The 14717-nt window shown below is 50.7% G+C and overlaps 1 protein-coding gene across 12 annotated transcripts in view; it reads left to right on the top strand.

Annotated features, from left to right (window-relative positions):
- STEAP3 (STEAP3 metalloreductase) overlaps positions 1–12505 on the top strand; it is a 49189-nt gene extending 36684 nt beyond the window's left edge. For all 12 annotated transcript variants that reach the window (XM_014732425.3, XM_070241795.1, XM_070241793.1 and 9 more), the window contains 2 exons: positions 2275–2439; positions 9700–12505. In XM_014732425.3, the coding sequence (XP_014587911.1) occupies positions 2275–2439; positions 9700–9981 (447 nt within the window). In that variant the 3' untranslated portion in view covers positions 9982–12505. The remainder of the gene's footprint in view (positions 1–2274; positions 2440–9699) is intronic.
- Positions 12506–14717: the final 2212 nt, after the last annotated feature.

The raw sequence follows: 14717 nt of genomic DNA, 5'->3' as shown, positions 1-14717 counted from the left end.
ATCTTCCTACCCACTGCCCACCCTTGGGGCGTAGAGAGGGGCTAATGCTGCAGCCTCGCTGGTCCTCCTGCCTCTGGGTCCTTCAGCATCTAACCTGTAACCTACAGGAAGGGAAATCCACATGCGAATGCCATTGCCCCATCCCTTGACAAACACTTTCCTTGCCGTTCTCAAGGTGCCCAACTTGATTAACTTGGAGAAGAGGAGGATTACTAGGGGATGGAGAGCCCGGAACACGGGAGGGTTACCAGGGGATGGAGAGCTCAGAACGTGGGAGGGTTACTAGGGGATGGAGAGCTCAGAACACGGGAGGATTACTAGGGGATGGAGAGCTCAGAACATGGGAGGGTTACTAGGGGATGGACAGCTCAGAACACGGGAGGATTACTAGGGGATGGAGAGCTCGGAACATGGGAGGGTTACTAGGGGATGGAGAGCCCGGAACACGGGAGGGTTACTAGGGGATGGAGAGCCCGGAACACGGGAGGATTACTGGGGGAGGAGCGGGTTAAGTCTACGTTCCAGGTAGCCACGTGTGACACTGATCGCTGGTATACTGGAGCCCCGAGTATCGCAGTGGTTCAGTAAGTTGGCTACTGAAGGTGGCCAGGATCCAGATCTTCATGCAGGTTCCTCACCGTCCATGGCTCCCCTGCCTGCCTCACCCCATCCCTTCCCAACGTCACTGGAGAGAGGAAATATTAGAGGAAAATAACAAGACATTTTGCAAGCAAATGTGGTATGCGTGTGTAATCATCCAAACTCTGACTTGTGACATTAACTGCCTGATCTTACCGAAACGCAGAAAGGAATGACTAATGAAGTATATTTGAAGAACAAACAACTTGCCGCAAGGAGATGACTTATTTAGCGGCAGTTGCTAACACTGCGAAGGTGTGAGCGAGACTGTGCTGGGCTCCATTACGCAGGAGACCTCTCTGCCCTTGGCAGCATAAGACAGCCACACCTTTCTAGCCAATTCTGTGTTGCAAGGTACACAAGCGAAGTCATAGGATTTTAGACATGACCTCATCCAGCTCTCTCAGTGGAGAAATGGAGGCCCACGGCCAGTTGCCCAGAGTCACCAACGACTGGTGGTCAGGAGGAGCACTGGGAGCCCAGGAGGAACCCAGGACCCCAGTCCTGGTCCTTTTGTGGCTTAAGGACACCAAAGTGAGCCAGCCCACCCTAAAATAGAACAGAGGCCATTATCTTTCTCAAATTCCAGGAAAAGTACCCAGAGGATGGCATTTCCTCAGTTTCCCTAAACTTTCCTCTTAAGCTTTTCAACCCTTTTTGCTCAGCCCACAAGATTCCTTTTTAATAGCATATCTGGTAACCAGGCTCGGGTTATTTTTTTCCTGCTGAAATCGTTTCTCAAAAACCTCTGTGAGTCATTCTGTTTTGCAAAGCAGAGACCTGCCTACTGAGGCACAGTCTCATTTTTACCATTCCTTATTCTGCTGGTAGCGTTAAAGGACCCGCATTTCATCATGTTTCTCAGAGGAGACCTTGACTCCCCAGAACTCTGCTCCCTGCTCTCGTTGGGAAGCGGTGGTTCTAATGGAAGGACCTTAGTAGAAGTCTTCCTCAGTGTGTGCCATACGAGGGCGTGTCGGCGGGCTAGGAGAGGGGCTCAGCTTCCAGGCCACTCCAGGCCGGAGGGAGGAGTAGAAATCTCCAGGCCTGCAGGGACTCCCTGATTTGTGCATCCCCGGAGCTTGGTGGGGGACCCCAGAGCTCTGTGAGGGCAGGTGTCCTTGCTGTCTGCAGCCCAGGGCCCAGCACACAGTCGGTGCTTCATAAATGCTCACTGGTCTGCTTGGTGAATGGATGTCAGTCTCTGTTGCCTGGCAATGTTGATGCCAAGCTATATGCGTCAGACAGAATTTGGGAGCTTGGGGCTTTCAGTCAGGAGATGTTGAGGGGCTTAACATCTGTGTGTGTTCTGAGTGTGAGCTAGTGACAGGAGCAGCTTGGGGGACCAGGAAGGCAAAGGGTCTAGGATGAGACACACTGGAAGGGGAGGCAGGCTGTGGAGGCCTGAACCCATCTGGCTGAAGACCTTCCAAGCTAGGTGAGCTCCTCCCTCCTTTCTGGGATTTGGCGACCAGGAAGCCGTGTGATGTGGTCATGTTGGAAGGGTCTGTGTGCCTTGGTGACTTCTCTGACTCCTCACGCACGTGTCCCTCCCGGCCTGAGGTCCTTGCTCGCCCACATTCCGGGGCAGTGACCTTGGTCACAGTGGTCACGGTTCTCCTTCTGTCCGCATAGGTCTTGGCCAACAAGAGTCATCTCTGGGTGGAGGAGGAGGTCTGGCGGATGGAGATTTACGTCTCGCTGGGAGTGCTGGCGCTCGGCACGCTGTCCCTGCTGGCCGTCACTTCGCTGCCGTCCATTGCTAACTCGCTCAACTGGAGGGAGTTCAGCTTCGTGCAGGTAAAGTCGGCCTGGCCCTGCCCTCGTGTGCATGCACTCCCCCCCACCGCGAACCACCTCGGCTTTCCTAACGGGTACAACGGGCCGCGCAGTCAGATGCCAGGACCTTCCCAAGCCTTGAGGGCTGACCCCAGTCTCCTGATAAAGGGGCCACCTGGGACTAGCTCGTTCTCATGACATCTGGGGAAGCCAGACATAGGCAAGTGAAAAAATCAGACAACAGAACACTGAGTTAAACATTCTCAGTTTCTACAGTTCTTGAGCTTCCCAAACAAAATTCCATGACGCGCAGTCAGTGGACATCTCACTGGTCCAGCTGGGAGTGAGAGAGCCAGTGATGAGCCTAGCCGACCCCCCAGCACCCTCATCTCAACCCGGCCCTGTCGTTCCCTTTAACCCCTCGATTCGTGCAGGGCGAATGGGAGGTGGGCATTTAGCATCACCAGTTTATAGGGGATAAAACACAGCATTTCCCAAAGGACACCTTTCCTCTGAAAAATCCAAAGAAAAGGAGGTCTGTAGTCAACTGAATTTGAGAAAAGATTTGCTTCCCCCTAAGAGATTCCCAGTGTACTTTGGCTCATCAAAGATTCTAATAATGTTTACAACAAACCAACCTTGTGAAGCAGATTTATTGAGCATTAGTGCCCCCCCCCCCACTTTGTTTCGCGGATAACAGCTCTCTACACTCCACAGAACACACTTTGGGAAATGCTATTAGTGGCAAAGGTTCCTTATGCATTTATTCATTCCATAAATGTTTATGGAGTACCTACTGCATGCCAGGCATCGTGCTAGGCCTGAGATGTGATAGGGAACAAGACAGACACAGCCACGTTTCGATTACAAGGACAGCTGAGACAGGGACGTTTTTTACATTTCTTTGGCATCTCCCACTGTTCCCCATGCAGAGTCCGTGGTCAGTTCCCAAGTGTTGGCGGATTAACTCGTCCCCTCCTGGGGATGCACGCTGACTAATACTGGAATCCGCCATCGATATTGTATCAGCGCAGAGAACAGCTATCATATCCACCCCCATTGTTAACAAAAATCTGTTGCATATCTTTGTGCAGCGAGGGCACAGCACAGGATTCAAAGAGAGACCCCAGCCGTGCAGTGGTCTTAGGTAATCCAACTTAATTGTGGCTGGCTGGGGATACTTACGGACCCTAGAACAAAACAGAGCTGCTGCTGTCTCTTTTTAAAAGCATGTCTGTTTCTGAATCGCCCTGGCTCTGCTCATCTCCGAAGGCCTCTGGAGGAGTGCTCACGGCTGACACACACCGGCACAAGACGGGGAGGAAAGAATTTTATTTATCTGCCACTAATCCTCATGTGTCACACACCCAAACCTAGGATTTGCCTGTTCCTGCCTGGAGTAGCCCGGGCTGCCTGGTTTATCCACAATTAAAACAGACTGCAGGTTGCTCCCCTCACCAGAAAGTTGCTCCCTTAAGCAGCCGTAGATTACCGGCCCCAGCTCTGGCTGCCGAGAAAGCCCGAGGATTTGATTTTGCGAGCAAAGGCTGACTGGGACCTCAGCACCCGCGCTCTGCTTTACATACTGAAGAGTGGAGACACAAATGTGAAAGTCTGTCTGCCACTGCAGAGCGGGGGGTTGGAGGGCTGAGAGGTGGGTGGAAAGGCCGGGTTTTACTTGTGGAACTCAGATGCCCACGTTGTGTCCACAAAAACAAATGCTGTCTCCCAAGAGGGCTGATTCGGAGGAGGAGGGACTGTCGGCGCCCAGAGCCCAGGTGCCAGCTCCGTAACCGTAGGCAGGTCACCTCCACTGCCCCAGCCTCTTACACTCCTGTAAAACGGAGTTAACGCCCGACAGAGGTGTGTGAGCCACTGTGAGAGATTATGTGTGAAAAAAAGACAAAAAGTGTTTTGCTATTGTTCTTAGAGTATGAGGCCACATTTCCATTATCTGTAACTAAGGTACCAACCGCCCGCTTCTGAGTTCAGTGGGACGCAGCGAGAGGGAGGCCCAGAGACTCCAGCCCTGAGCAGCGGGACGGGCCAGGGTGGCATTTGCAAACTGCGGTCGACACTCATGGTGGGTCATGGTGTCAGTTTAGTGGGTCACCACCAGCTTTTTGAAAAGGAAATAGAATAGAATGTCAAAAAAATAAAAAGTCAGGTGCTTTGCATGCTCTCAGGATAGACGTTTTTCCAATCGTTTTGATTCAAGTAGTTCTGTATACACACGGGGTGTACCTGGTGGTGTACTGGGCAGTGATGAAACCCTGCTTCTTACGGTGAGCCGCTGTCAAAGAGTGTGAAGTCACAGAGCTCTCTCGGAGAAGTACAGATGCAGGCCCGCCCCGGACCTAGGACTCAGCTCTCGGGGATGGCTCTGCAGGTCTGCGTGGCCAGCTCCTTGGGTGACTCAGGCACACGTGGTGCAGCATCTGGAGCGGGGGACACAGGTTGTGCACCCAGCAGACCTGAGTTTCCGTCCCAAGACCACCACTTACCAGGCCTGCACCATCAGACAGTTTTTTAGCCTCTCAGGGCATCTGTGTCCTACCTTACACCTGTGTCCACCTCCTGCAGTCACCGGGAGGATGGGAGTCGAGGACATGTAAAATGCACAATGCACACACCCAGTAGTGGCTGTGTGATTTTCTAGGTAAGCTGCAATCTTCTTCTGTAAGGTTAGCCCTGCCAGTGCGCCCATCTCTTTCCCCAGCCACACACGCCCGCAGCAGGTCACCAGGGCTTAGAAACCACTGTGGAGATGTCATGGTTCTCAATGGGCTTGGCCTGACCCCTGGTCTATAATGAATTATTAGCTAATAGCCACCAAAATAGTGTGTTGATTCCACAGAGGTGACTTGTGCTTACGTTTATCCTTTTGTTCCTTGAGGCTGTTTTCAAAGATCTTAATTTTGGTTTTTGTTTGTCTGGGTGTTTTTGTTGTTATTGGTTTGGTTCGGTTTGGGCCATGCTACGTGCTCCTAATTAAGCCAGTTAAACACTGTTAGATTGCAGAATACCCAGGTCGGTGCAGCTCGCCTGGACAGAGAAATTAGGGTTCAGCTTTGAGCACCTCACTTCTGCCCCAAGGGTAGAGTAACTTCCTGTGACACTGCCCACTCCAGCCACCTGTGTGAAATAATGACAGAGACCAGCTCTGACCCCGGCTTCGTGAGCAGTTGTCCAAAGCCCCTTCATGCCACAGTAATTGAGCACCAGCAGGAGCCACCGACAACCTGGCTGTTTCTTTTTTGCTAACAAGCTTACATATAATAAAAATGGCCTTAGCTTGGGCAGGGTGTGGAAAGGAGGGTTATTAATTGCCCCATGACAATGCCTCCTTTACTTTTGGCTTCCTTTGGCTGTTCTGGGATTTTTAAATTGTTCCCAAGGAGAGAATTTTATGGAATGAACTCGCTGGAATCATCCAGGCTTCCCATTAGGATTGGAAAGTCAAAAGGCCCTTTGTTATTGGCTGGTCTTTGGCTGTCAGCCCTCTCTGTGAACCATTAGGCTGAGGCTGGGGCTTCCTGCCATTTGTCACCATGGGATTTTGGATGGCAAAAGGATGAGGATGTATGAACGGGAGCAGCATCTCCATATTTTCCTGGTGCATATCCAGCATAATCCATCACTCTCCAAATTAGGGGCTGGGGACTGTGGCTCACATGGGCCAAACACCGGGGCTCCAGGGCATGTCACCAAGGGAGATGCTAAGGCTCCACTGGGGTCACCAAGGCTAGCTTCCCAGGCCTGGGTGGGTTCTCATTGCTGCAGCATCTGGGAAAGCCCCGTGATGCAGAGAGTAGGCCCATCAAGGCCCGCAGTGGGTCCTTATAGAAGGAACAGATAGGACCACGTCCACCCCAATCAAATGGCCTGGGTAGACGGGCCCATGAAGACTTCTCAGCCTGAAACTCCAAGGGTTTGGGTGATGAGAGCCTCCTGAATCAGTGGTTCTTAGTCCACCATGATGCACATGAGCATCATCGCTGAACTTCTGAAACCTACCGATGCCTGAGCCCCAACCTAAGCCAATTTAATCTGCATTTCTGGGTCTGGGGCTTGGGCATTAATCTTTTCCCCAAGCTCCCCAGGTGACTTGAAAGTAACCAGATTTGAAAACCACAGCCTCAGACTGATAAACTCTCAGGGGTGAAGGCACTTCCCAGCCGTCCCAGCAAAGCCCGGTAAACCCACACGGGACAGTTTGGGGCTGGGCAGCTGGTTGGGGAATGTCAGGGTGGTTGTCAGGCTTACTCAAGATGTATTCCTGATCGTCAGTGCTGAGGACCTTTCCTCCCCCCTCAATTTTTTCTACTGCGGTAAAATACACATAACACAAAATGTACCATCTTGGCCATTTTTCAGTGTACAGGTCAGTGGTATTAAGTACATTCATATTGTTGTGCAGCCATCACCACCATCCCTCTCCAGGGCTCTTTTCATCTTGCAAAACTGAAACTCTACCCATTACACAAGTCCTCCCCATTCTGCTCTCCTCCCAGCCCCTGGCCGCCACCATTCTACTTCCTGTTTTTTACTACCTCACATAGGCGCCTCATGGAAGTGCAATCATAGAGTATTTCTCTTTGTGTGACTGGCTTATTTCACTCAGCATAATGGCCTCAAGGTTCATCCATGTCATAGCATATGTCAGGATTTCCTTCCTTTTTAAGGCTGAATAATATTCCATTGTGTAGAAATGCCACATTTTGCTTACCCATTCATGTGTCAGTGGGCACTTGGGTTGCTGCCACATTTCATCTGTTGTGAATAATGCCCCTGTGAACGTGGGTGTGCAGATTCTCTTCAAGGTCCTGCGTTCAGTTCTTTGGGTGTATGCCAGAAGTGGAGTTGCTGGAGCTCACGGTAATGGGATTTTTTCTTCATTGAGGAGCTGCCCTATTTCCCACAGCAGCTGCACTCTTTTACTTTCCCACCAGCAGCGCACAAGGGTTCCAGTTTCTCCACGTCCTCCCCAATGCATTTTCTGGGGGTTTTTTGATAGTAGCCATCCTAACATGTGTGAAGTGGTATCTCACTGTGGTTTTGATTTGCATTTCCCTCATGATTAGTGATATTAAGCATTTCCTCATGTGTTTATTGGCCATTTGTATATCTTCTTTGGAGAAATTTCTATTTAAGTCTTTTGCCTATTTTTAAATTAGGTTGTTTTGTTGTTGTTGAGTCTAAGAGTTCTCTATATATTCTGAATGATAATCCCAAGCATTTTCTCAGTGCTGGGGACCCTTTTAACCCCTGTCTTCAATATCACTAGATCAGAAGTTGGAAAAGGTTGATGTGGTTCAGAAGGTGCTGGGGATTTGGAACTCCTGATAGACACATCTGGAAGCGACAAGGACTTGATTATATGTGACTTGCAGTTGAGGAGGCTTTCATGTAGGGCGACCGACCGTTTTAATAAGACACGTGAAATAACCGTGGGTGTTAGCACAGAGCCAACCGTGTTCTTTCCCAATGGGCTGTGTTGAGCCAGGAAGTGTTAAAGATGAGATAAAAAGATCCTGGAAGTGGTCACAAAGCCAAGAAGAACCACAGATGGCTAGGAAGGATAGAGACTGAGGATCTTTTGGCAGCTCCTATTTCATGTGGGGTCAAAAATGTTGTGCTTGGGAACCTGTCTATGAACTCATAGCGTACAGCCGTTAGAAAATGTTTAGCATTATTTTTAGTAAAAGCATTACAAGCATTTCTTCCAAACCTTGTCTCCCACTGACTGAGCTTCACCGTCCTGGTGTTTGTCCTGGAGTGGGTACAAGCAGAGTGTCCCCCACCCCACGGAGCAGCGAGAATGAGGCCTGCTGGTAGAATCAGGCCCACTTTGAACCGTGTCTGAGGGGACAAACAAGATGGCGTCTCCAAGCTGGGCCCCTGGATCGATGCTGACCGGTGGGCTGGAAGGAAATCCAGGAGGCCAAGTTGCACGTTCTCCTGGGAAAGCTCAAACTCAGCCTATAAAGAGCACCTTGAGGTGCCATCGTGCCACCACATTTCAATTAAACCCTTGTAATGTCTCCTTGGAGAAATCCATCGCTTGATGGGTCACCGCCATTTTCATTCCTTATATACTAAACACAGGTCTCCCCAGATCCCTCAGTGGCTCCTCAGTTCTTACGGAATTCAGTCAGGACGGCCCACGCCTCTCCTCCCCATCCCTGCAAAGCCCTAACCCTTAGCGCCCTCTGGAGCAGAGGCGGCTCCCCAGTGGCTGCCTCCTCTGGGACTGGAGAACACCACACCACACCGTGCGTCCCCTGCACCTCTGACTTCACTCCTGGAGGCACTGATTTCTCACTGAGGCTGATTAAGTGACTTGCCCAGGGTCACAGTGTCAGTTGAGGCCAGCACCCACAGTAGTCTGGAACGCCTCATCTGTAGTCTACAGGAAACCTTACGAACAAAGGATTCCCGGAGGCTCAAGGTCCAGATCAGCACGTCCAGCTATCTTCATGTCACACTTCCCATGGAAAGTCATGTTTGTGCAGCATGTGGGGTGATGAGGAGCTGCTCTTGGCTGACCCGCAACAGCCCAGATGTGGCTCAAGGCGTGGGACGCTCCACTGTAAGATGGCCTTGACCGTTTCCTTTGGATTTGTGATGGTCTTGATAACTCAGAGCGTGGGCAGGAGGTTAGGGACCAGCACCCACGGAGAGCATCTACTTGTTCCTGGGGGCTTCAGGTACAGCGTCGGGCCACCCAGCCAGCAGGCCCTGGGAGCCACCTTCACTGTTGGTGCAAAATCCACGTAGCAAGTAAATTTTTAATTTTGTGTTTATCTTTACATCGACTTAAAATCAAGTCACTTTTTTATCTGGTCTTAGGCCAAATACTACTGTGAAATTATGATTTTGGTATGCTGGCTGACACTTGTTACTCTAATACACATTAAAATATACACAAAATTAGTAACATGGTTTTAAACTTCTTTGAACTTGATTCCATCTAAAGTCCTCTGGCAGCCACCAGAGGTATGAATAACACAGTCTGGGGGAAAAGCATTGCTATTGTATTGAACCCTCAGGAATCAGTCAGTCCGTATACACCTTCAGGGTAGAAGCATCATTCCCATTTTTCTGTTGGGGCAACTGAGGCTCGGAGCGTTTAGGCAGAGAGTGAGTCACAGGGCTGAGATCTGAACCCAGAGCCGCCCGCCTTCCTTCCCCTCTGCCAGGCAAGTGGATGAGCCACGGGTGGAATCAGTGCGGCCGTCGTCACCCTGGCTCTAACCCCAGCCTTCTTTTCCTCTGCAGTCCACCCTGGGCTTTGTGGCCCTGGTGCTGAGCACCCTGCACACGCTCACCTACGGCTGGACCCGCGCCTTTGAGGAGAGCCGCTACAAGTTCTACTTGCCTCCCACCTTCACGCTCACACTGCTGGTGCCCTGCGTCGTCATCCTGGCCAGGGGCCTGTTCCTCCTGCCCTGCGTCAGCCGCAGACTCTCCAAGATCCGGAGGGGCTGGGAGAAGGACGGCGCCATCAAGTTCACGCTGCCCATGGACCACACCCTGGCCCAGAAGACCAGCCACGTGTGAGGTGCCTGCGCCCGGCGCCGGAAACCAGACGGGGCAGGACGGTGCCCTGAGCCTGTCAGGGCTTCTTTTCTTGACGGTGCAGTGTGATGAGATTGTGCACAAACTGGCGGTTTGAGGTCCGAATTCCTGGAACGCAAATGTATGTAGTAATATGCAGAATGACACACACGTGCGTGTGATGTATATGTTCCTATATATTTCATATGTATAACAGGATTTGCAATTATATTTACTTAGCTAAAAAGTTGAGTCCCTGAGATTTCAACTGGTAGATGTAAAAGCAAGTGCCAGATGTCTGGAGAACAGCAGCTCGCACTGTCATGACATTTGCAGAGATATTCACATGCTTTTTTGCACAGAGAAGGCAGTGAGAGGCTTGTACCTTGGTGGATTCGATCCATGGGTGCCCCCCAACCCCTTTCTGCTCCTTTCCCAAGGCTTTTGCCAGGCTGGGACTCTGAGGTGGCAGGGCAGACAGCAACTCTGCCTGGAGCCCAATGCGGGTGCACGGGGCTGAAGAGTCGCCGGTAAGCAGCGGCTGCGGCTCCTGCCTCGTCCACCTTCCCTGGCAGCAGGATGTCAAGCTGGGGAGCAAGGGCACTGGGGGCCGAGCCTGGCGTCTGCGTGCTGAGAGCCCTCTGCCTGGCGTGGAGGGGGAGGGGGTGTGTGTTGGGGCTGAAACTGCTCCCCCAATCCTCCCTGAGCTGGCGAGATTTTTTCCTGAAAGTCAGAAGTCACCACAGCAGCTGCAAATTGATCCTCCTGTGGGAGTGTGAAGTCACCTCCTTGCCGGAGCCACTAATGAACCCCATCTTGAGAACGAGTGTAATTTCTTTCCTTCCTTTAAGTTGGTGATGACCATTCTTTCGACCACTGTGCCTTCTCACCTTTTAGATCATTAGTTTGACTGTCTCCCAGGAATGCCTAGAGCAGACCCTGTAAAAGTGAGTTCAAGTGGGAGGAGGACACACAAGAGCACGCGCAGTGTTGCAGCTGAGCCTTTCTCAGGACCAGCCCAGGGTGCTGAAGGACTGATTGTCCTCATTAAATTGGTCCTATGGAAAAACACCGGGGACCTCTTCAGATGGCCTCTGCTGCCTCTGGACAGAGAACCTGCCTTGCGAGCGCCCAGAAAACCACTATGGCTCCAAGTTCCTCCTAACAGAGGGTTACGTTTCAAAAGAGTCAGGAGAGTCTTTTGCGCCAAAGCTCCAGACTTGAAACGCTGCTGCCCCAAAGCACAAGAGGCTGGACCACAGCCAGGGCCACAGGACGCACGTCCTCGAATCATATGCCATCCCTCACTGATTCGTACTGAAACTGACTTTACTTCTTCCCCTGCAGAGAAACAGCTGTTCGTGGCTGAGCCCCCAACCCCTGGCAGAACCAGGAGATCTGCCATCTCTGCTGAAAAAGCCCCTTTGAACACAAAGGCTGGGAGGTCCTGATGGAAGACATCAGTGAGATGCACACTGACTCTACTGCAAATGCTGGTCACACTTATATTTCTTAGGTCTCCTGAGCCGGAGGGCATCTTAGGATGGAACAAAGAGAGTCGAGCCGGCAAAGGCTGACCAGATAATGTTACAAGGAGAGGATGCCCCTGCTCCCCCAGGAAGGCTTCATGAGCTCATGTCTGTGGAGCGCATTAGGGTCCTTTAGTGAAAAGGAAAAAAAAAAACCCAAGTGCAAGAATATCTCATTAGGCCAGTGACTGATGGAGGGGAGGCAGAGCAGGCGCAACTGTCTGCTTCCTGCAGATGTTTTCCATTGGCTGCTCCAAGGCTGAGCAGCAGAAGCTTGTCTCCTAAATTGGCCCTGATGGAGCGGCAGCCATGGCCCTCAGAGGCTCACTGAAAAGGAGGCGGGCAAAGCAGAGGTTTCAGCATTTGCTTGGCAAAATGAGGGCCCATCAATTTCCTGCTGATAGGAAGCAGGGAGAACCTGGGCAACTGGCACACCACGCCCCCCCCCCCACCTCCACCAAGGATCGCTAACCCTAGACAGTATTGGCTGCCTTCCTTCTCCGGCCCTCCCTGGGCCCAGAGATGGTTCCTCATACCAAAGATGCTGACACATGGCCGAGTCCAGTGTGCTCTCTCCCCTTCCCTGCCCACCTTCTGCTGTGGGTGCTCCTCAGGAGGGAAAGGATTCCAAGGTGGGTGACAGGAGGGCACAAGCAGGTTCAGCAGAGGGCCTGGCCACCTACCAACCGGACAATCAGCTCATGAAAGTCAGGGTGGGCTGTGTGCTTGACCTTGATCTTTGTCTGCCGCTGCTCTTCCCTACCTCACCCGGCCGCTGGCAACAGCATCCCCAAGAGTAAATTCCCTTAGAGCCTGGTAAGTTCTCCGTGCCTCTGGGTACAAAAGTGCCTGACCCAACATGCTCTGGAAATCCTAAATGCTGCGGTCCGAGGTTGACGTTTAAAATCTATGCTCATGTTGAAAGAGTGTGTATTTTGTTTTTACCTTGTAGAGCTTGTCTAAGAAGCAGCGAAAATAAACACCTAACCTTCCGTGAATTTCAGGCTTTTCTTTGTATTCTGTCAATCACCTGGCCACCCATTCCTTCACTGCCTCCATGAGCCTTCTGATTGGAGCTTGTTGAGTCAGGCAACGTGCAAGGCCAGCGCAGAATGATCTGGGCTAGAGCGCGGCTCAGAGGAGGGGCAGACGTGCAGACCTACAGCAACAGGCCAGTAAGGACACGGGTGAGATCCCGGTGGCACAGTGCAGGAGCATGTGAAAGGAGCACCCAAGGCCCATGGAGGAGCGGGGAAGGCTTCCTGGAGGGAGTGCTGTGGTCTGAAAGTTGCGGCCCTGAGTGTAGGTTAGAGCAGCAGGGCTTCTCAAACGATTATGTGCAAGGGAGTCACGTAGGGATCTTGTTCACGGGTCCAGGTGAGGCCCGAGACTGTGCATTTCTAATAAGGTCCCAGGTGACACTGAAGGTGTTGATCCTCGGACACTCTGAGTTACAAGGGCTCTCAGCTGGCTTCCTTCGTCTCTGCCGTGCTGTAGTCCACAGCCCACAAGCAGCCACGCCAGTCTCTGCCCCATTCATCTTCCCCACGACCCTGGTTCCCTGGCTGTGCTGGGAGGGATGCCTCTGCATACTGCCAATGCTGCTGCGACCCCCTTGTTCTCTTAAAGGCAGAGGGAGTTCACGCTCACCAGAGCCGCCGCCCTGCCCTCCGTGCTCCACACAGGATGCCCCCGGGGTGTGCTGCATGTCAGGCCTGAGTCCATCAGGAAACAGGAACTCTCTTCAGAGAACACCCAACTGTCATGCGGTCAAGCTCTTCCACTGAAGCAACCAGAATTGTCTAACTGTGTAGGGAAGAAAACCAGAAACCCATGTGCAGAAGGAAGTCTAGTGGCTAAAAACCATTTCTTGGGAACAATAACCAAAAGATGGCCTTGCCATTTTGAGCCCATGATAAGGATTTTCTAAAGAAGGAACCATGGCCAGAAAACAACTTCACTACAGATGATTTTCAACAGAAAAATACCTTGTGCTTGGAGGTTTGTTTTTCTATTTGGTGTCCTCCTACGTCTAACACTGGGAGAGTAAAGTTTAAAAAGAAGCATAAAATAGATGAAAAACAGCCACTATTCGGGTAGCTCACATAAGAATTAAGAAGCAACCAAAATAACTCGTATTAGTTAGAGAGAAGAATTATCATTCAGCTCTTTGACAAGCTGACTCTTTTCCAAAAGCAACGAAGTGGGCCCTTGGAAGGGCGGAGGCTCCTTGCACTGGGGCGTGTCCCTGGTCTCCTCACACAGAGAGTTGGTGCCAGTAGAGCAGAACGCAGTCCCACCAGACCAGCACCAACTTCTCCTAACAAATATGTTGAAAATCTCTTTTTACTAACCTAAAATGAAATTCAGAAATAATAAAATCTACCTATGCATATAGTTTTTAAAATCAACTTAAGGTCTTAATTGAAATTTAAAGTAGAAATAAAGATATTTACACTAAAAATATATAATACTAAAAATGAATAGTAATTATTATAAGTAATAATCTTATAATAAATGAGTTGGTTTTAAGACAAATGCAATGATATTCAACTAAACATCGTTGACCCTCTATGACATATTTTAAAAATAAGGGCTAAAAAATGTGTGTGTGTGTGCTCATACACATGCTTGTGTGCATGCATGCACACACTGTGTGTGTTTGAAACAGTGTTGAATACGGTGGAGAAGTCAAGTAGGGTGGAGACCAATAAATTTCCACTGGATTTGGAAATATGGAAACTTTATGGTGAGAATTTCAGTGGAGTGTTGGGAATAAAATAAAGATTGGGAATGAGTGAGAAGTAAGGAAATGGAGACTAATCCTGGACAACTCTTGAGATTGCCTGTGAAGTGGAGAGAGAGGGGTGGTAACTAGAGAGCTATAAGAGGATAGAAGGAGAGTTGGTTATTTTTTCCATGGTTCTTCCCTGAACATGCGTTAGATGTTTCTGGAAAAGAACAAGATGAACAGGAGTGGTTGAAGATGAAAGACAGTGGGAAGGAGGGAGCGAGAGAATGAGAGAGAGAGAGAATGGGAATCAGAGTCCTAGAGGATATGGGAAGAGATGAGGCTAGGAGCGCAGGTGGTTCAGTGAGGATGAGGGGCGGCTGGTCTTACAATTAGGAGAAAAGGGTAGATGCCAATGAAGGGAAGGTCTAGCTTTGGTGATGTGAGGTGTGGAAATTCTCTTCTGATGATGTCTACGT

The sequence above is a fragment of the Equus caballus genome, chromosome 18 (genome assembly GCF_041296265.1).
Source record: "Equus caballus isolate H_3958 breed thoroughbred chromosome 18, TB-T2T, whole genome shotgun sequence".
Taxonomy (NCBI): domain Eukaryota; kingdom Metazoa; phylum Chordata; class Mammalia; order Perissodactyla; family Equidae; genus Equus; species Equus caballus.
This window is presented reverse-complemented; position numbering and strand designations above follow the sequence as displayed.